We start from the raw sequence: 21,557 nt of genomic DNA on the forward strand, positions 1-21,557 counted from the left end.
TTCAAGCAACTCTTAGATTATTGATGTAGTAGCCACCCTAATCAGTATTATTAAACATGCATAGATTTAAAGGTATATTTGATTATTAATAGGCACAATATATCAAGCTCCTCAAGATTCTTTCTAATCTATATTTCTGTTTATGTAGCATTACTTAATTAGGGTATGATAGAATGGAATTAATAGTCAAGGGCGGATATCTCTAATGACCTGGCTGTATTGTGGCCCTGTGGCAAAGACAGACCCAAATGTATTAGCTGAGATCTATTCATTAGCAGATAACATGACGTCCATACTATGGTGCTAGATACAGATTTTGTTGCTAGGGAAGTTAGATTCTGTGATACAGCATTTCAGACAGTATGAGAAAAAAATCTGACTGCGGTAAAGGAGAAAAAACAGATTTTTCAATTTAGTGGCTCCAATTAGAAATTTGCTTGGAAATAAGTGGTTGGCTCATTTAATGACATTCATCTCAGTTTGGCCATAGTGGTTGCCTGCTCTGTGGAGGAGAGGAGAGGGAAAGGAAAGGAAAGGAAAGGAAAGGAAAGGAAAGGAAAGGAAAGGAAAGGAAAGGAAAGGAAAGGAAAGGAAAGGAAAGGAAAGGAAAGGAAAGGAAAGGAAAGGAAAGGAAGGAAAGGAAAGGAGCGGAGCTTAAAGTTTTTTGTCATTTTTGTCACTTCTCAGTTTAGTAATTTAACCACGGTAGGTCAGAACTATTTTAGTATCATCGTATGATTCAGATGGTAGTGATTACTAGACCAATTACACAAACACCTCATATTTAACCCATAAAGAAATTTTTTAAAAACACAGCAAAAAGACATAAAAATGGAAAAATTCATTAAATCTGATCACAAATCAAATTGCAATTGTGAGGTTTATGAAACTGATTTGTTTCATCTTTATCTTTTGCTTCCTAGTAGCAATGTTAGGATCAGAGCTGCAAAAATACAAACAATAGAATGGCAGCAAAGTATGATTTTTCTATATCAATTTGCTGCCTTTTTTACAGCTCGGATTGGTTGGTGTAAATCAGCATTTACTGAGCCTGAAAATTAATGGACTGTCTTACAGTCTTCTAAAAAGATAGTTGCAGTAGTTTTCAGAATATATGTGAAACATTATATGTGTTTACTTTAAATGTTATACCAATCAAGCTTTTTGCCAAGGTAGAGTTTCAGAGCAAAGAACTAAAGCAGTTATTTTTTTTTGCAACTGATGCCATTTTTATTTTTATTTTTAATGTTAATGTTTAAAATGCGTGAAACTTGTATGCCACAATGAAGCAAATGCTTACTACTGCCTGACAAGTGCAGGTTTATCTGGAAAAAGAATATGTTGCTTCAGTTTACAATAAAACAATGTAAATACATCAAGTCTTGTAAATTGTGGCACTGAGAATGTTTATAGAAGCTAATTACATTGCACCAATACACAAGGCACATAAAAAGTATTTCTTAAGTTATTGGTATAAGTTTGGAACCAAGCTTTCTGAAGCACTATCTTCTCTCATACATCTGCCCAAGTTTCAAGGGTGAGATACATCATCACCATCCACCCAATTTACGGTGCCTCCACTTTTACAGTGTGTGTGGGGGTGCTGGTCCTACTTTCCATTTCAGTTCTACTGCTGTTATTTACATTAAAGGCTTGAAACTGGAATAAGCAAAGACCACTTCCTTTGGAATGTTCATTTCAATTACATACAGCAGGGGTCTTCAAACTCAGCCCTTTTATGACTCATGGACTTCAACTCCCAGAATTCCTCAGCCAGCATGCCTGGCTGAGGAATTCTGGGAGTTGAAGTCCATGAGTCACAAAAGGGCCGAGTTTGAAGACCCCTGACATACAGTATTGTTTGCAGTGAGTCTAAAGATTTCAAGTTTATTAACTTCTTCTATACTGTGTCTTCCTTTTAACCCATCTCTCTCTCTCTCTCTCTCTCTCTCTCTCTCTCTCTCTCTCTCTCTCTCTCTCTCTCTCTCTCTCTCTCTCTCTCTCTCTCTCTCTCTCTCTCTCTCTCATTTTACCTATTAATTTTGCTTATGTTTAATAAGCATCAAGCTATTTTTGCTAGCTGAACTGAATGTCTATATATGCTTGCTCTGATATGGATACAGGGAATTGACTGGGAGAATGCTGGATGCAAAACTAGAACTTGAAATTTCTGCCAGCGATTTTCCAACATTATGACCTCTATTTAAGTTTTGCCTTCTGGTCCATTAATAAGAAAATTCTTTTTTATTCACCCACATATTTAGCATGTCGTACCTAGAAAATTCAGTAGTATATATTCATTCCTGATTGTTTTAAAATTATATTTTTGTTGTGACTTTATTAAATAATACTGTCTAGTCCTGTCATCTTGGGAAATACAGTTTAAAATTTTCTATATTCTTAAAACCCAAAGTTCTCTTTTATAAAATTGATGAAAGTAGAATTAACTTTTGTTGCCTGTTTATATCAACAGTTGAAGATGGAGAGGTGTGTGTGTGTGTGTGTGTAATTGTGTGGATTTTTTCCTGAGCCAGAGCAAATCTTTATTAAATAGCAACAGAAACATAATCTAAATCAGGGGTCCCCAACCCCCAGTCCATGGACCATCTTTGGTCCGTGGGATGCCAGAAACTGGGCTGTGCAAACAAGTGGAGCACCATTTGTGGGATGCAGGCAGCACATAAAATGACACCCACTCCAGTCTGCGGAAAAATCTCTCTCCATGGAACTGGTCCCTGGTGCCTAAAAGGTTTGGGGCCACTGATCTAAATTACTAATAGTCTAAGGTAAAGTGAAAGCTGTAGCTATTATTTAGACTGTGTGGGATAAAAAATGTTTCATACTGGTAGTGAAAACAGAAAGCAGTGGTCAGGTCTAGATTAGAAATCCAAGTTTCCTGAAAAGTCAATGTAGCTTACAGACAAAGCATAGAGTATGCAGAGTTACACTATTGCAGAAGTTGTGTCAGTACTATATTCCATGGCATTCAGTAGACTTAAATGTGAGATGCTGTCACTTTCTCCCTAAGTGCAGCCAATTAGAGTAGCTTTGATTACAAGTGAATAGCACAGTATACTCATGTAAAATCCTGCCTCATATCCTGTCCCACAGAATCATTTTTAAAGATATTTTTACCTCACCTTTTTATTTTAATAAAAAACCCAAGGCAGCAAACATATCCATTATTCCTTTCTCCTCTGTTTTTCCCACAACAACCCTATGCCTAGATATAAACTTTGAGGGGTGGGCGGTGGCTCAGTGTTTAAGATGCTGGGCTTGTCAGCTGGAAAGCTGGCAGCCCAGGTTCGAGACCCAAGTGCCACGCAAAGGGGTGAGCTCCCATCATTGCCTCAGTTCCTGCCAACCTACCAGTCTGAAAGCATGCAAATGTGAATAGATAAATAGATATCGCTTTGGAGGGAAGGTAAAAGTGATGTCCTGCTGGTCACATGACCGTGGAAATGTCTTCAGAGAGTGCTGGCTCAATGGCCTTGAAATGGAGATGAGCACCATCCCTACAATGTTCAATGACTAGCTGAGTAAAATCGCAGGGACTCCTTTACCTTTATATAAACTTTGAACCAACACTACATATATTTACATTTAAAATTACTAATGCGACAAGTTAGTTTGCTTCTTGCTTGTAAATTTATCTAATCTAGATTGGATTGATGACAGTGCTGCTTATAGAGGATAATATACAGTATGTTTAAACTGTTTCTGTGTTTTGTTTTAGTAACACTCAGAGCAGAGAAACCAATCTTACAAAGTTATGTTGACAAGAAGATGTTTTAAATCAATTTCAGAAATCCCAAGGGTATTCATTTCTAACTTTTATCCAAAATACAGGATGTGATGCTATAGCACTTCCAAAAATTTATCCTGTAAAGTTATAATTAAATTTAAATCATCTTTTGATGGAAGAAATTAGGGATAAAAATAAATAATATACATGTTACTGCCTTAATTTAGCTAATTATGTTAAACTATAAATTAAAAACAGGCTTGATTAAAAATTAAAATGATTGTAAGAATAACAAGTTACAAAAATAAATGCTTACATTTTCTCAGATGTTTATACATTTTTGGGTTGCAGCTGACAAACTCACCCTTAAAATATCACAGATTGTAAAATGCAGCTTGTGCTACATATGATCACCATGCAAGTTCCACAATATCTGAACCAGTTTATGTCTTGTTGAGTAAGACAAGTCTGCTCATCATGTGCTTGGGTATCAGGACAGTCAAATTGCTAGAAAGTTATCTAAACCCTTATTCTCAAATTCTGGGCTTATCTTGTTGCAAACCAGTAACAAACAATTCGTGGACTGGCACCAGTTTGCAGACCACATTATTCTACTTCATTAGGATGCAGTTCTGAGACTCCACAAACAGAGAAGACAGTGAGGTCTGCCTTATTACTGATTCTGAGTCCTTTCTTTCAGCAACAGATTTAGATGTCTCATTTTGTGTGTTTTTTTTCTCATCTCAGGATGATCACATCTATGTACATGTTTGTTACTGTCTGCACAGCTGTTTTAAGAGTGGAAATTATTTATGGGACAAGAAGATAAATAAAATATAAAATTTTACTTATTTGAGTTTGAGTACCTGCCAGTTTGCTGAGAAATCCATGTTCCCTGGGGAATGACTAAATGTTTTTAGTAAAAAAAATAAAAAATAAAATTCAAGCTACTGTTGTTATTACCTTTTAAAGAGACAGCACTCTGAGAACAATTTGGTTGTTTGGTTGTAAGTTTCTCCACTAGAACGAAAGCAGTGAATAAAATTATCTATAACTGGGGTGTCAAACTTCCAGCCCACAGGTCGGTTGTGTCATGCAGAGGCCGCACCCACCCCAGCTCTGGCAATGCAAAAAAAGTTGTGATACGTTGCAATATGTCAACTGATGCAGCGAGTTTGACACCTGTGATCTATAAGGAAGTGCAGGAAGCATCTAAACAGAACACTGGAATTTGATGGTGGGAGAAAACGTATTTCACCCTAATGTTTGCTTGTGTCCATTTCTTCCCTTATATAGTCTATATTTCTATCCTGCTACTTTTTGAGAAAACCATTCACAACTACTATAATACAAATAGCACAATTAATACATAATGCATGTTTAACTCTTAGGGTTAAAGATGTGAGAACCTGAATAAGCCAAAGTCCAGATAATTACTTCTGTGGTTAAACCTTGTCCCTTTTGCTTCAAATGTCTAGAGCACAGGTGTCAAACTCGCCATGTCACATGATATGTCGTGACGTATCGTGACTCTTTTTGCATTGCCGGCAATGGGGTGGGTGCGGCTTTGGCATGATGAAACCGGCCCGCGAGCCAGCAGTTTGACACCTGGTCTAGAGCAGGGCATTTCAACCAGTGGTACGGGTACCATCTGTGGTACATTGGCACCTGGCAGGTGGTACGTGATCATCCTAGAAAAGTGGTAGCAGGGGAGGGGAATGAGCTGAACCAGTGGCAGCACCGCACAATCCTGAGCGAGAGATGGCTGGAGCTGCAGGGCTGTCAGGGCTCAGCAGAAGCGCCTGGATCAGCGCTTCTTCGGGGCTGTCAGGCTTAGTGGAAGCTCCAGGATCAGTGCCAGGCTCCAGCTGGAACTCGGCACTGATCCTGGCGCTTCTGCTGAGTCCAGAAGAAGCGCCGATCAGCTGGAATGTTGCAGCATCTCCAGGGTCTTGTGATTTACATTCAGATGCTTGGCAACTGATTCATATTTATGACTGTCACAGTGTCCCAGGGTCATGTGAAGTGACCAAAACCTGCTGCAACTACCCAGCAGATGGGGGGAATAAAAACCAAACACACCCCCACCCCACCCCCGCTGCCAATCCTCAACAGAAGTGCTCACAACAATGAAAACCTCAGACAGGAGGAAGAGCGCCACCAGGCGGGCAGGCAGGTGTCTTGCTTGGCTGTGGCTTGGGCACTTTTTTCAGTGCCATTGTAACTTCGAACAGTCACTAAGTGAACTGTTGTAAGTCGAGGACTACCTGTACTTCATCACTTTTTTACTTTTTTTTTATGGTCAAGTTTTTGACACCTTGGTAGGCGACTGGTGCTACTCGGATGTTGTCATATCCTAAAAGTGGTACAATGGGTGAAAAGGTTGAAAAGCCCTGGTCTAGAGGAAAGAGGATTAGTCTAAGAGATGGTAAATACTTCCAAAAAAGCTTTAAAGTTTGTGTCAGCCCTATTAGGTAGACCATGCTAAGACATTGATCAGAGAAGTAAATCTACATACTGTATATTGCAACAGCTATATTAGCAAACACTTATAAGTGTGAATGTGCTACTTTTCTTCCTTTTGTCTTCATGAGAATTGGGAAGAGAAAGGAGGTTGCTTCTGAGCCTCCTTATAAATTATTTTCTTGGTTGGCCTAGGCTCAAGTTTCATTGCTCTGATTTATGGCTTTAGTACTGGTATTCCTTCCATCCTTCAAAGCCAGCTTCTTTATTCACTGTAGTTTGTGACATAATACTTTTAATGCCAATCCGATAGGAGCCTTTATTATATAAATGCAGTAGGTAAGGAAATAAATAATAAATATAAATAAATATAATAATTATATAATGTTATATTATAAATTATTTATAAAAATAAATAATAAAAACTGTATACAATGTAGTACAGCATAGTACAGAGGTGTCAAACTGCCGGCCCATGGGCCGGTTTCATCAGACCAACGCCACGCCCACCCCATTGCAGGCAATGCAAAAAAGAGTCGCGATATGTTGCGACATGTCATGTGACGTGAAGAGTTTGACACCCATGGTATGGTAGAAACTGACACATATTATGTGAATCTCAAATCTTTTCCTAATCTTGCTGTTTTGCACTGACTGTTACCATACCCCTCTGGAAAAAGCATGTTTAATTGGATGCTATGTTAAAGTGCCGCGTAGCAGAGTGAGCGCCTGTTACTCATCCCATCTTCTGCCAACCTAGCAGTTCGAAAGCATGTAAAAATGCAAGTAGAAAAATAGGGACCACTACGGTGGGAAGATAACAGCGTTCCGTGCGCCTTTGGCATCTAGTCATGCCAGCCACATGACCACGGAGACGTCCTCGGACAAGTGCTGGCTCTTCGGCTTTGAAATGGAAATAAGCACCGGCCCCTAGAGTCGGAAATGACTAGCACACATGTGCGGGGGAACCTTTACCTTTATGTTAAACTGCTTTGTTATTTTTAAATACTGTATGTGCAGCAAAATGTACTTTATTTAAATAATTAAATGGGAACTGTTAAGAATTTGCAAAAGTACTGTAGCTTACCTATTCTATGATTTTGTTTCTTCTTTTTGAAGTCATATTTTATCTTCCAAGTTAAGACTTTTAATCCAATACCTTGTTTTTAACACTTTTTATCAGTTGTGTCTTGGTTTGGATTAATTAATTTAAAAGATTTGTATGCTTACTATCTAAGATTTAAATTAGTCTTTGAGCATTTTTGAGCTCATAATGATGAAACTGCAATAGTCCGGTCCCTTGTGCCCACTAGAATAATTGTACTTATCAAAAGCTTGAAAAAATTTGCCTGCTAATCTTAAGAGGTTGGTCAGGCTGAAAGAGGTGACAGTAGTTCTTTAAATTTGTTCACAAGCACATTAAGGCAAAGGTGTGAAATCTCAAGCCATGCTGGGTAAAACTGCTGGAATTGCAACTTGTCTACATTCTAGGCAGTATTTACATGACATGGTAAATTGTAAAGTAGTGAACTACATTTTGTGTGCCATAGGAAACCAGGAAATTGGAAATACCAAGTAAACCATGGTTAAGTAAATCATGGGAAGGAAGCTGTTGAAAAGAATCATATACAGACTTGTCACTTGCTAGTACCAAAACACGAATGTTTCCCAAGTGGTTTGCACTTATAACAGCTGCAGCATCCTTCGGTCACATAATCAATATTTGTGATCTTGTCTGCCAGCTTCCCATAAGTAAAGTCCAGAGAAGCTGCCCAGGAAAGTTGCAGTTTGCTCTGGTAAGATCCCCGGCCTTTCTGAGCTCACAATCCTCTGTACTGTCCATCCTTTGGCTTTCCCGAGCTCATGCTCTACTGCTAAGCTTGTAAGCCGCCCTGAGTCTTCGGAGAAGGGCGGGATATAAATGGAATTAAAATAAAAAAAATAAAAATAAATGTCTTTGCCTTGGTCTTTCTGCGCTTATGCGTCACTGGCATATCTATGGCCCAGTCTTCCAGAGCTTGCACCCAACCACATCCTGCGTCCTCCAGCCTTCTTGTAGCATTTACCTATGTAAAATAAACCAACCAATACTATCACTAAGAAAGAAGAACTCATGTTCTATATAGCTTACTTACTCTGGCTAGTGGATAGAAAACTGGACGCATTCAGCAAGGAAGATTCCAGGTCTTTTTTTTTCCTTCTTCTTGATATTATACAATTTTTCTATTGAAAGAAAACTGGTGAGATAAACTAGATAACATGTCCTTAATTTAACTACTTGAGTTTTATTTTCTCTATCCAACTACTTATTGCAAGCTGTTAAGGGAGGAAGGAGAAAGGGTAGAGATGGCGAGAGGTCAGAAAACAGTCTTCATGTATCCCAGGGTAGTGTTCCAGAAACCACTTAGCTACTCTTTCTTTAAAGGCGCTCCCATTACTCTTCATCTGAAAAAAAACAACCCTCTGAACAGCTTTCATAAGACTGATAAGCTACTACAATCTTAGAGGCCAGAACAACATGGAGGAGAAAGGACAGAAAAAGTATTGTTTAGGCAATTAAGTATGAGCTCTTATAACCATTAATCTTAATTATAATAGTCCAGAAACAGAGTGGCAAATGGACTTGGTGCTAATGCAGTAACTCTTCTTTTTCAATAATTTTCTCTGCTGAATTGCCAGAGTCATTAGTGTTTCTCTTTCTAATATTAGGCTGTATATTGTAAAGTACATTGCTTAAATATATGTAAACATGACAGTAGATGATGGTCAGTAATGTTGTTCTTGCTCTGTAGTTAATAAAGCGTGCTATATAGGCTACACCCTTTTCAAATTATATGAAAATTCAGCCTCCAAATTTAGGAAAGGTACATAAACCCAATAGTTGAAACAAACAGGATCTTTAATAAAGTATGCATCTGGAACAATAACATATTCAAGGATAACTTCTACCGTTTCAATTCAGCACCTATGTACTTGAGTATAAATCCTGTTAAAATTATGGCTATACAATTATTAAATTGTAAAACAAGGAAATCAAGCGTTTCATTAAAAAGTGAAACATCCATCTGATTGGAAAAAAAATAGCATGATAATTAAGTCAGCAAAATAATAGGGTTGTTCTGAAAAAATGATCAAGCTTTACCCTGATGCAGAAAACAATAAAACTAACATATTAGTTCAAATGGGACTTTATCATACATGTTACGTGTGTGCACAAAATGAAATATTTACTTTTTGTAATACTAGCAATGTATGTTACTAACAGTCACTTAACAAATTTTAAGTTTGCAAGATATACTGTCAAAATACTGATTTTCATTGATACTTGCTAAGAATGACGGCCTATTGAAGCACTCTTTGATGTTGGGAATCTGAAAATCAATAATTTAGTTTATTTTTCTGAATGTAGAAGCTTTGGAACAGCTGTCATGCTGTGCCACTAAAACTCTATGTCAAATTAAAATAAATCAATTTATAATATGATGAAATATTCTTGATTGCACATGCTCTCCAGATGTTTTGAACTGAACCTTTCAATTCCTAATGATTGACTATGCTAATTGTGCTTAGTATTTATTGTCTGTCTGTCTGTCTGTCTGTCTGTCTCTGTCTGTCTGTCTGTCTGTCTGTCTGTCTGTCTGTCTACCTACCTACCTACCTACCTACCTACCTACCTACCTACCTACCTACCTACCTACCTATCTATCTATCTATCTATCTATCTATCTATCTATCTATCTATCTATCTATCTATCTATCTATCTATCTATCTATCTATCTATCTATCTATCTTATCCAGGAATAATTAATCTGGGTGATTGACAACTCAGTACAAAAATAGCATGATGACAATTGATATAAAACCCAATCTACAGTAAAAATAAACAATAGTTCTCTATAGTGAGGGATCTGGAACTTTGGAACTACAGTCTGAGACATTTATAGACATTTATAGGTTGTTTATTCTTGCAGTATTAGTTTTGTTACAAATCGGCTTTGCTTGGAGATAGCATTACTAATAAAATGTCTTATGGTATAATTCAATCATACAGTATTGATTAGAGGTAATCTGATACATTTATTTGTTCAGCAAGATTTTTTCAATTTAATTGTAAGTTCCATGAGTATTTTCTTCCATTATTCCTATTATTTTTAGAAATGTAAGTAATTTTTATTTTATTCTTTATGTAAAATAGCAGTCATATGTTTTGCTTTATATTTTAGGACTTCCTTATGGAAACATTCATCATGTTCAAAAATCTTATTGGGAAAAATGTCTATCCTTCTGACTGGGTTATAATGAACATGATGCAGAATAAGTAAGTAAAAAAGAAAATCAATAAATTTTCTTAGATATTATTATTTTGTTACATGCATCATTAAATCTTTGACTTTACCCAATTACATTGTCAACATTCTTTCTCACCCAAATGAAAGCTTTTCCTTTTGGTTAAACTAAATATTTTGCTATCCAGAATTATAAAGGGAATTTTTAATAATGACTAATAAAATTGCCTGTGATCTTATTCAGACATGACAATATAGCATCACTGATTTTGCTCCTTGCCTCTTGTTTCAATTAGCAAACTTTGAATTAGTAAACCATTGCTTAAGTCAGGGATCCCCAACTTCTGGGCTGCGGCCCAATAGTGGGCCATGAACTATTCGTAACTGGGCTGCGGAAATAGATGAGCGCGCACATGCACATCCCCACTTGCATGAGCAGCAAGTGAGCATGTGCATGCATACTCCATTTGTGTGAGGAGCAGGCGCACATGTACACTGCTTGTGGAATTGGAGCTGCACTCGCAGGCTTGCTGGCTGCTCGCATGGAACCATCCCCCATCGGTCCGCAAAGAAGGAAAGGGTGGGAACTCTGGTTTAAGTGATTATTTATGCCAGCCTGAAGAAGAGAACGCTTTCTCCTGGCTAGCAGATCAGTGCACAGAAAAAAGTTGCCTACTTCTTGACTTAATGAACTTTCTGTTGTAATTACAATCTATAATGCTCATTAAGTATTCTTCCTTTTATAATAATTCCAACAGAAAAAGAAAAGTTCCTTGAAAAGGCTTTTGGAGTAAGTTCATACATAAAAAAGTTTTTCGACTCATCAGTAGTAGAAATGATTTTTACTACTATTCTTCTATCATTTGTCCATATTATATTTAATATTATATTGTCCCTTTAAATTATATTACTGTGAATTGTATTTCCCAGCAGTCAGCAGCTCTCTTCATCAGATGCACTGCAGCTTACATTCTAATGAAATTGTGCTACCACACTTAGTGCCTATTTTGTGGCCATAGATTAGCACCATGTTCCTATCAAATAATCAGCATGTTTAATCAAAATATGCTTTTGCAGATAGACTGCTAAAAGCAGCTTCCTTAGAAGTATCCATTAAGGTCCTGTGTGTTCTGTATGTATCTGAGCAATGGAAATAATCATACTGGTCTAACTGTGTGACTGTAGTATGATCTTCCTTAAGTCATTCCTTGCACAGAAGTCTAAGCAGCTTTTCATTTTCATTTTTTTATTAAGGGTTTAAATCTAACTTCAAAACATTTCTGCAATAGGGAAACTTCAGTAAAGAGCTTTTTTTTAAAAAAAAAAACCATCTAGTATTCAGCTATACTCGTGTCAAGATCTGAATTATTACGTTCTGGCAGAAAATATCTTTTGAAATAAAATTTCCTCTAAGATTAGTTTTTGTGTCTATAGACTGTAATTAAAATTAAAGAATGGGTCTTTAAATTATACATTCAGTTGCTATTGACAGGCGTCTCTTTAAAAATGGTTTTTTCAGAAACTTAGTTCATATGATTTACAACAAACAATCAGCTTTAAATTTGTGCATGATAATTTATTTTAAAGTGGATTCTTTGCATCATCTGATTCTACAATCCTATTAAAATTGTTGACATTTAATTCATGTAATGTACTGTTTGCAATTTGATGTGGGTTAGGCATAAAAGAATCTTGTTTTCCTGGTATCCCTGCCAGGTTAAAAATACAATAACTAGGAAAGGTTTTCATACTCTTGGTCATCCTACATCAGTTTATAGAGACAGTAACGATATATGTTATTCATTATTTCTTGGAATTTTGAGGGGAGTTGTTGCAATATTTTTTTTGAAAGAGATGATTCTGTTCTCAAGAACAGAGATGCACACAGAGTAAAATGTTTGAGGTGTGCATATTGCCTGGTACACAAGTGTGCATTACAGTTTCCATTCTCAGTTATGTCCCCATGGTTCTTTGAAAAAGATTCTGACTGTCCAGAATTTATTTTGTTTTTACAATAATGAGAAGCAGTTTTGGATCTGGACAGGAAATCTTTTCAATTCTTTATTAGCTCAAGTAGAATGAGTATTTCCCCAAATGCTGCTAACAATGCCTCTTAATTGTACATTATTTACTAATTAGTTCTCCAGGAATAGAAATAATTCTAGGTTTCTTTGAAAGAGAATTTGATATTTTAAATATTCTCTCATTTGTTCTCTGATGCGTCTATGAAATGATAATGCTCTAAAAGTTTCCATTTAGAAATGATCATTAAAAAAAACCCCACAGTAATGTATATTTCAGAAAGTCAGTGATGTTTTACTATTTTTTAAAAAAGTCTTTTGGACTGGAAAATAGCATTCTGATTGAATAGTGTTAAGGATTTGAACAATAACAGAAAATGGAAGAAGAGAACAGTGCAAGTAGATAGCCTTAATGATGGTTTTGGATTATAACTCATAAATTTGTGAAATTGATTGATTGATTGAAAACATTTATATAGCCTCCCATGCTATATTAAAGAGGTGGTGAACCTATGGCACGCATGCCAGAGGCAGCACTCAGAGCCCTCTCTGTGGGTACGTGCATCATCATCCCAGCCCCGTGTCCCACCATGGCCCCACCCTCACCAGCAGTCCCCCCAAGAGGAGAGTCACCCCCAGGCTCAGCCCTCGTGGAGCAGCGCAGCCAAGGACATGGCAGCTGGGCAGCAGGGACAAGACTCCACCCTCATGCCCCATCATGTGCAGATGATGCTGCGGAGTGCAGGGAGAGGGCATGGCTGCCATTGCACTGCAGGGCTGATCAGGCGATCTGCGGTGGGCCGTGGAGGTGGTGGGTGGCCCTGTGGACGGGCGGGGCACGGGATGGGGTGGGCAGGGGGCCGGGGCGGTTTTTGGGCACTCAGTCTCTAAAAGTTTCGCCATCAAGGCTATATTGAATTCTGGGTGGCTATATAAATTATAGTATATTTAATAGCCTGTGCTATTATAGTTAAATATGCTATTATAAAAAAATAAATATATCCTTAAGTCAAGATTCCCAGTGACTACATGGGAAAAAACATCTAATTTCGGGAAGAGCAATCCAGTACCTTTTTGTCACTGCCCTTCCAGGAAGTATTTCAGATTCCCAATCTAACCTATATTTCTGATATTCTTTTATAGTGTTCTATTTTTTTACTTTCAAGTTTGGCCTAGTTAGTAGCTTGATCTTCCCTAGCTTCCAAGCTTAGATGAAATCAGCTAGATGCTGCCATCTGCTGAGACATAAAGGTGGAATAATTTTTAATCTTGCAATGAAGTAGCTTCATTAGTACTTGCAGCACATACAGCATGCAGGTTAGATTATGCTTTCTCTCCACATGAATTTGATAAATACAATGCTTGCAGATCTAATGAGCATCATCTGGCTTAACCACTGTATTCCTGAAGGATATAAATTCTAGGATAGAACTGATTTTCACTGGTTGATTGTAATTACTGTAGTACAAAATGTTTATTTGGTGGTGGGTTAACCCCCCAAAAATCAAACCACATATCATCATTGAAAGGAGCAGTCTCTGCCAGTATACTGTTAGGTAAAGTCCTCTGCATAATTATTTTGAGTATTTTGTCCTAAGAGATACTATACTCCAAGGTTCTTTTCTACATTTTAATTTTCTAAACTTAAATCTCAGTCTAGCTCTTTCTGGAGTTTGGGGGGGGGAAATCTGTTGAAGATTTTTGCCAATCCAATTAAACTTTATTCTCATGGCCCCTATTTGCTTTCAAAAATAAAAAAGTTGTATTCCTGTGTTTGAAGTCCATCATATTTATTCCTTGGGAAAAGGGAGTAAGGCAAAAATACTGCTTTTCGCAACCTTCAAAATATATTAAGAAAACTAATGTTTTCTAAACATGTAACAAATAGTGAATTTTAAGAAATCTTGAGTTTAAAAATATTTTTATATAAGTTTTTTTCATATATTATAACTGCTAGAGAGGGTTGCCCCTTCAATGATATAGAAATGAATGGTTATTTTAGTACAGCAATTTGATGGCCACAGTTACTACAGTGCTGTTTTCAATGGTTGCCAATTGTCATCATGCTCGTATTACTTATTGTTTTGTTTTGCTTTGCTTTGTTTATATATGCTCTATCTGAGCACTTTTTGAGGGATTATCATTAAAGATCACCCAGAAGCTTTAGCTTGTACAAAATGTGGCTACTGTGGAATAGTGCAGAACAGACTTTGCAGTCCAGATTTGTGAAATTCCAGCATTTCACTGATGCTCCGTTCCTCACTGCATATGTTCTGATTGATAGATTCCTATTGCAGGTACCAGCAGTGCATGTGCAAAAAAAAACAGAAGATGGAGGACATTTATTAATTACCACCTTGCATGAGTTATTATTGTGCTGAACTTTTTTTTTCTTAGAAGGACATTCTAAAATAAAAGTTGCTGTCCTTTCAATCTCAGAAATTCTGTGGATCAGTTCTCCACATTTTCCAATCTTTACGGTTTATTTCAGTTGTTTTATAATCTGGCTTTGATGGTATCTTATCACTGTGGTTTTTGGTGGCATCGTTTCCTTTTACCGCTGACCGCATAACAACCTTCTCTGGTGAGTTTGGGTGCATGATATGGCTGAAATCAGTAAGGTAGAATTTTGTGATTTGGCCTTCAAGCAATGTTTTGTTTTATACATTCCAGTACTTGCTTGTTTGTCACCTTTACTGTCCAAGAAACACACAAGAACCTTCTCTAACACCACAGTTTAAACAAGCTGATTTTCCCTATCTAATTTCTTCATGGTCCAACTTTTGCAATCATAGGTAGCTATGGGTAACACCACAGTGTGGTTAATCTGCTTTTAGTTGCCAAACTGATCTCTTTGTGTTTTCATACTCTATTCATGTTCATCATTGCTGTGCAACCCAGTGTATTTTGATGCTTTATTTCTAGACTTCATTGACTGCTTTGATCAATCTGCAATTCTAGGAAAGTGAATTCTTGTACATTCAATCTCTTCACCATCAATTGGTATTTTGATGTTTACATTCCTTGTAATGGTCATAAGCTTGATCTTTCTGATGTTCAGGAAGATGGCAAATTTCTCACTTCCTTCTTTAATCCTTTTGATCAGGTGTTTTATACTTTTATTGATAGGTTGAGTAAGAGGGGTGAAGAAAATTCACCCGTGCCACACTTCCTTCTCTATCTTGATAATATAAACATATGGAGTCTTATTTGGCAGTTACCGTGTTTTCCTTAAAGTAAAGCCTACCCGAAAATAAGCCCTAGTTTAAATTTTTTTGGGGGTGAGCCTAATATAAAGCCCTACCTCAAAAATAAGCCTAGTTTTGGGGCAAGGCACAAACTTAAAAATCAGCTATGTTGGAGGGGTGGAGCTGTCCCACACACCCCGTACCCACTTACCTTGCAGCCAGCCTCTCCTCACCTGCTCACTTCTTCTGAGGCATCTTCTGCAGCCAGGCCTGCGTTTCTCTGTCACAGGCCTTTCTGGATGGCCTGTGCAGGCAAGAACCAAGCTATGGATTCAATCCATAGCTCAGTTCTACAAGACATCTCAGCCAAATACTGAGCTATAGATTGAATCCATAGCTCAGTACTTGGCTACATAGGCATTCTGGAAAGGCCTGACTGCAAAATGCAGGCCAGAATGCAGCTGCAGAATAAAGCTGCTCCTTCAGCCCCAGAAAAAGTGGACCAGCTGGGCAGGGCTGTCAGTGCTGGAGGTGAGTAAGACGTCCCCAAAAAATAAGACCTGGTGCCTGTTTTGGAGGCAAAAAAAAAAAAAAGACCCGGTCTTATTTTCAGGGGAACATAGTAACTTATTGCCCACATGATCTTTCCAAAGGATGACTGGTTCTATTTCTGCTTCTGTTTCCTCATCCTGAAGAAGGTAGACTTCATTATTGCTGGCATACAGCTCTTCTGTATGTTCTTGCCCTCTGTTCTTGACACCTTGTTGGTTGGGCAGTTCTTTTTCTCGTTTGTCTTTAATGATCCTTATGAGCAGTAATTTGTGTTTGAATACTTTTGACTTGCACAAACTCAAGTATGATGCGGCCCTTCATGCAGTATTCTTCTAGCTGTTTGCAAGACTGACTTTTAGTACTTCTAAAGTACTAACTAGATACAATGATGGCTGTCCAAATTTAGTCAGGAAATGATTAAAAATGCCATTAACCCAATGAACTAGAAACAAAATCAAGGAGATTAAATTAGCCTAATTGTTTCTAGCTTTACCTAAAATGAAAGTGATTTGATGGTTTACAAGAAGGAGCTGTTTCCTTGATAAATTTCCCATACCAATAGTCATCTGTTGAACAAAACATGTACTTTATGTATATTTTAGATACTTGCTTTTAATATACACAATGGTGTAATTCACTTAGGAATACAGAGTTTATGGGTGCTGATTTTCTAGCAGTTAGGAATATATTATTTCCTTACATACAAAAAAACTTGTATAGAACTGAACAGATGGATTAACAATTTGGTTCACTAATCTGTGATATTTCTTAAGCCTTAACATAACATTTTTCTTACATGTTCAATATTAATCAATTAATACATTAAAAATCACTTATTATATTAATATTGATAATATTGTAATGTTACTAATCCTAATCAAGTAGATGTCTTTATTTTGTTTTATTTTGTATGGCATTTCCTCCTTGGGGTGTTAAGTGCTATATTGAGTTTCTTTATTTTACAGTAATGTAATTTAGAAAAAGCTTCAGCCATGTGTAGAAATAACATTACAATCTGTCTAGTGCTGAAAATAAGCTGAGCATTCATCATAGTTTATGCTGCAATACTTGTTTAGATTTCTGTCCTCTAGTGTATAATTTCTATTGATGAATGAGTCAAAGCCAAATTACAATGATTTTAACATGATTAAATATTTGTTTATTTTTTCAATGCCATGTGTATACTCTTTTTTGTGAATGATAAGAAACTTATGGAAATTAATGATGCTCTTTTTTAATGAATAGAGCCAATTTCATCAATCTATCTATCCCTCAATTAAAAAAAACATTTTATCATTTTCTCTTTGTTTTTCTTCTCATTGATTTAGACAGTAATTAAGTCCTGACTGATAGTTGCCACAGCAATACTAATCAATGAAGAAAAAGTTAATTTGTAGTAAACTACTAAAAATTTACATTTCTTTTATATATTTCTATAGATAATTAAAATTACTAGGTAAAAGTAACAACTCTGTATTGAGCTAGATCTATTGATAAAGTTTACTTGGAAACAAGTGATTTATTTCTTTCACTTGATTTTTTTTTAAGTTTACAGTATAGAGAATTCCAGGTAGAGAATTCCAGGTCTGGAATTCTTCCTTACAAGAATGTAGGAGTCCCAATTTTACTTAACCAGTAGAGTCTTCAGTCACTTTCACTTCTTCAGTAGGGCTTCTTGACTGTTTTCTTATGTTTGTAGACTAATCTTGTTTCCAGTGAATGGACTGTGACCATATAAAAGTGTATGAAAAAACATCCAACCAGTTACCAGACACTTCCATTGGAACTAGGTAACTTCATCAGTGCACTTTTTTGTCTTTCTTGTCAACAATGATTATGCCTGGAGTGTTATGTGGAAAGTGTCTATCTGTTTGAATTCTAAAGTCTCAGAGCATTTTAGCTTCTATCTTCTATGACTTTGTCTGTCTTTTGATCCCACCAGTTCTTGCTTCCAGGCAAATGGTATTTCTTGCAGATCTTCCAATGCACCATTGTTGTTATTTTGTCACGTCATTTTTTTGTAGTCAATCTGTGCGACCTTTTTGCAGCAGCTAACCAGGTGATTCACTATTTTTTTAATGATGGTGATGATGATGATGATGATTTTAATATTTTTTTATTTAACAATGATTATTTTCTTCTTTGATACTGGATGAGTAGGATATATTCCAGAGCACTGAAATTCTTGAAACCTAGGTATTGTCAAAGATTCTTAATCAGGCTCAGTTAAGCCCTAGTGTCAATCTACCAATTGTCACTGAAGTGTGAAAGAAGTAGAATTTATTATAATAGAGCCAGAATATGGATCAACATTTTAGATATTGGCTAAGCTAATATTTTGCCTTTAGGGTTTTGCATCACTTACATTGGTAGCAGTTTCCATTCCACCTAGAAGTTGAAAATTAAAGAAAAGCTGCACCATCATGGATTTTGGCTTGGGACAGGACCAGGCTACATTAATACTTAATAGAAAGATCTTCAATTTAGAGATATAAATGGACTGTAGTAGAGAACCTTTTAGGACAGCATTAAGAATGTGTATATATTCTTTCAAAGTAGCAAGGCATTTAGACCAGTCAACTATCTGTAAATACTGAAGAACCTTTTCAATGCTATGATTTAACATTTACCATCAGCAGACATTGAGGACAGATTTATGAAGATCCTTTATGCAGAAAGTTTGTCTGTGCAATTTGTGGTCTGTAGAATCTTGGTATCATGTCCTACTATTTTACAACTTTTATAAAAAAAATCTCAAAAACTCCCATTTAATTTGGATATTCTGAGTTAATTTTATTTTTAATATCTCTTACTAGATAAAAACAGAATTTATTTTGTGACAGAATTCATGTACAGAAATTATATCCATTTCATTAGTTTCCACAATCTCTAGTCAACTAGTATCCAGACCAGAATGAATAGGCATTATATACCTGGAGGAAAACCTACACATTTATTTAGATGGCCTAGGAGTGGTTTATCCCTTTCATTCTTCCCTAAAAGGCTCTGGGTCATTCTGGACAGCACTACTGGCTCACAGATGCAATAGAACAGAAGCTTCTCTGCTCTTATGACCACCCTGGAGACACAAATACGAGCTCATGCCAATTCTCAGTCAGTTCACACTTAATTACAATACAGCCACTTGAAGTACCTTTTCACTTGTGTCATCTTCCATATTCTAAGTTCCAAGAAGCCCTACAGTGACAGGGAAGAGGCCTTGCAGAAGCAAATTCATCAAGCGATCTGGTGGTCTTTGTATTCCAAAGATCCACAAGGGATAACATTCTGCCAAATCATCTGGAAAATCCCCAAGTACCTCCGAAAGTCATCCAGTTACATCAGGCACCTGTGGTGGGCCATCTTAGTGGGCCCTTCACCCTGACAGGAGTCCAGTGTAATCACAACCTGTAGTTTGAACAGAAAAGGATAAATATGAGTGCCTACAATATTCAGATCACATCTTATCTGTTACAAAAAATCAACCAATCAACCTAGGAGAATTGGATTCTCCTCCTGCGTCACCATTGTACAGCTGTCCTATTGAGTGGGACATTTACTGCTGCTTTGTCATCTTCCAGTAGTAATTTGCCTTTAACTTCTATCACCTCTGCCACTATCCTGAAAAGACAAATCAGTTTTACTAGTTCTATGGGATGGCTCAAACTCTGGACCCAATCAACTGCCATTCCTATTTCCGCTTCCCTTCCAAAAATGTCCCTTTCTGCTTCTTACTCAGACAGTTCTTGCATAGACAGTCATATATATTCTTAACATCATGTAGCTTTCTACTCCCTTATAAAACACAGTTCTTTTTTCACATATTTCCCTTTCTCAACCCAGTTATTCTACAAAAGCTTCCCTTCCAAAACATACAAAAAACAAAATGATCTTTAGCTAGCTAAAACAGCTATCTAAGTGCCATAAAAAAATCCAGCTGCCACATTGCTTCTGAAGGTAATAACTAGTTCTACTTCAGTCAGGATATTATGTCGCTGTCTTTGTTTTCTTCTTCAGTGAATATGTCATCATTGCATTCATTAAATGTTCAATTAGTTTTGTCTTTTTATGTTTGTAGGACACACTGATTAGAAAAACACCTCAGTTACTGGAGTGCTATGAATGTCAAAAAGAAAGGTCACCAGCTCTTCACAGAAATAAGTCATTTTGGATTCTATAATTACAAAACTTCCTTACCAAAGGCATATGCCTATTTCATAAAAATAATAGCCACATTCAGCACCATCTTTTTGAGGAGCCTGCCTTTATGGTTTATAAGCTCCTAAGCTACAGCTATAGGCACTGTGATTTCATCTCAACTTTTGATCTTTATAAAGTACTTCCAAACCAAGTTGATGATGCCCCAGTCAATGAGTCTGGCTTGCAAGTCATCCAGAAGTACAATGTGATGAGACCAAAATAATAAATAAATAGTTGCTTGCCTATATGCTTATTGGGGTTCTTTGAGCAATCACTCAAATATTCATTTTCCTCTGAGGCATTCTGTATTTTCTTTTCAAGCATTGCTGGCAGTACTGAAGTATGTAAACAGCAGGTGTTTTCTCCTAAAAAGTAACTCTGCTCTTGAACATTCTGCAGATGACTATAGGAGAAAAGTCCACGTTTGTGAGACATATATGATGAAAGAACCACAATTACATCTAAGTAATCTGTCTACTGAAGGACAAGAAGACAGCTCCTTCTAGGCCTCTAATATTTTAAATAAACTTTCTCTACTGAACTTTTTTTTCTTATTTGTTTACAAGAAGGAAAGAGGATGATTCTCCACAAGAGTTGTGTGAAATCAACCCTACCACTGGATAATCATTGGCAGGCAAGAAGACAATCTTCCTTTTGAGTAAATATGATAGATTTAAATACAAAGAATAAAATAAGTATTGTCCGACTTCACTCAAACTCAAAAGCTAGCAGGAAAACATTCAAAGGCTGTGCAAACTAGCTTTATTTTTGATACAAGAAAAGTCATAATTAGAGCATAAAATCAGAGTTAAGGTTCACCTTTTTCTGTGTAGCTGTGGGTGGGACTCAGCTGACATTTGAGGATTGTTTGGAATAGACATGTCCCTAGTCTCAGCTCCTTGCATCAGACCTTGGTACTTCTAGGCCTCTAATATTTTAAAGGAAGAAAAAAATGGATTTATAACTTGATAGAACCTAAAAAGAATTGTAAAAAACATGTTTTTTAATAAAATACTGACTATGTCTGCCAAGATTAACTAGTACATTGATAGCAAGAGATGAAAGTTATCTGCTTATTAGGGAATACCTTTGAAATAATTT

General features: G+C 36.7%; 1 protein-coding gene across 2 annotated transcripts in view; it reads left to right on the plus strand.

The window, feature by feature from the left end:
• Window positions 1-21,557, plus strand: part of DOCK1 (dedicator of cytokinesis 1) — a 443,954-nt gene that overhangs the window by 250,506 nt on the left and 171,891 nt on the right. For both annotated transcript variants that reach the window (XM_081328492.1, XM_081328491.1), the window contains exon 29: window positions 10,433-10,527. In XM_081328492.1, coding sequence (XP_081184618.1) covers window positions 10,433-10,527 — 95 coding nt within the window. The remainder of the gene's footprint in view (window positions 1-10,432; window positions 10,528-21,557) is intronic.

Source organism: Vipera berus, assembly GCF_964194415.1.
Source record: "Vipera berus genome assembly, chromosome: 5".
Taxonomy (NCBI): domain Eukaryota; kingdom Metazoa; phylum Chordata; class Lepidosauria; order Squamata; family Viperidae; genus Vipera; species Vipera berus.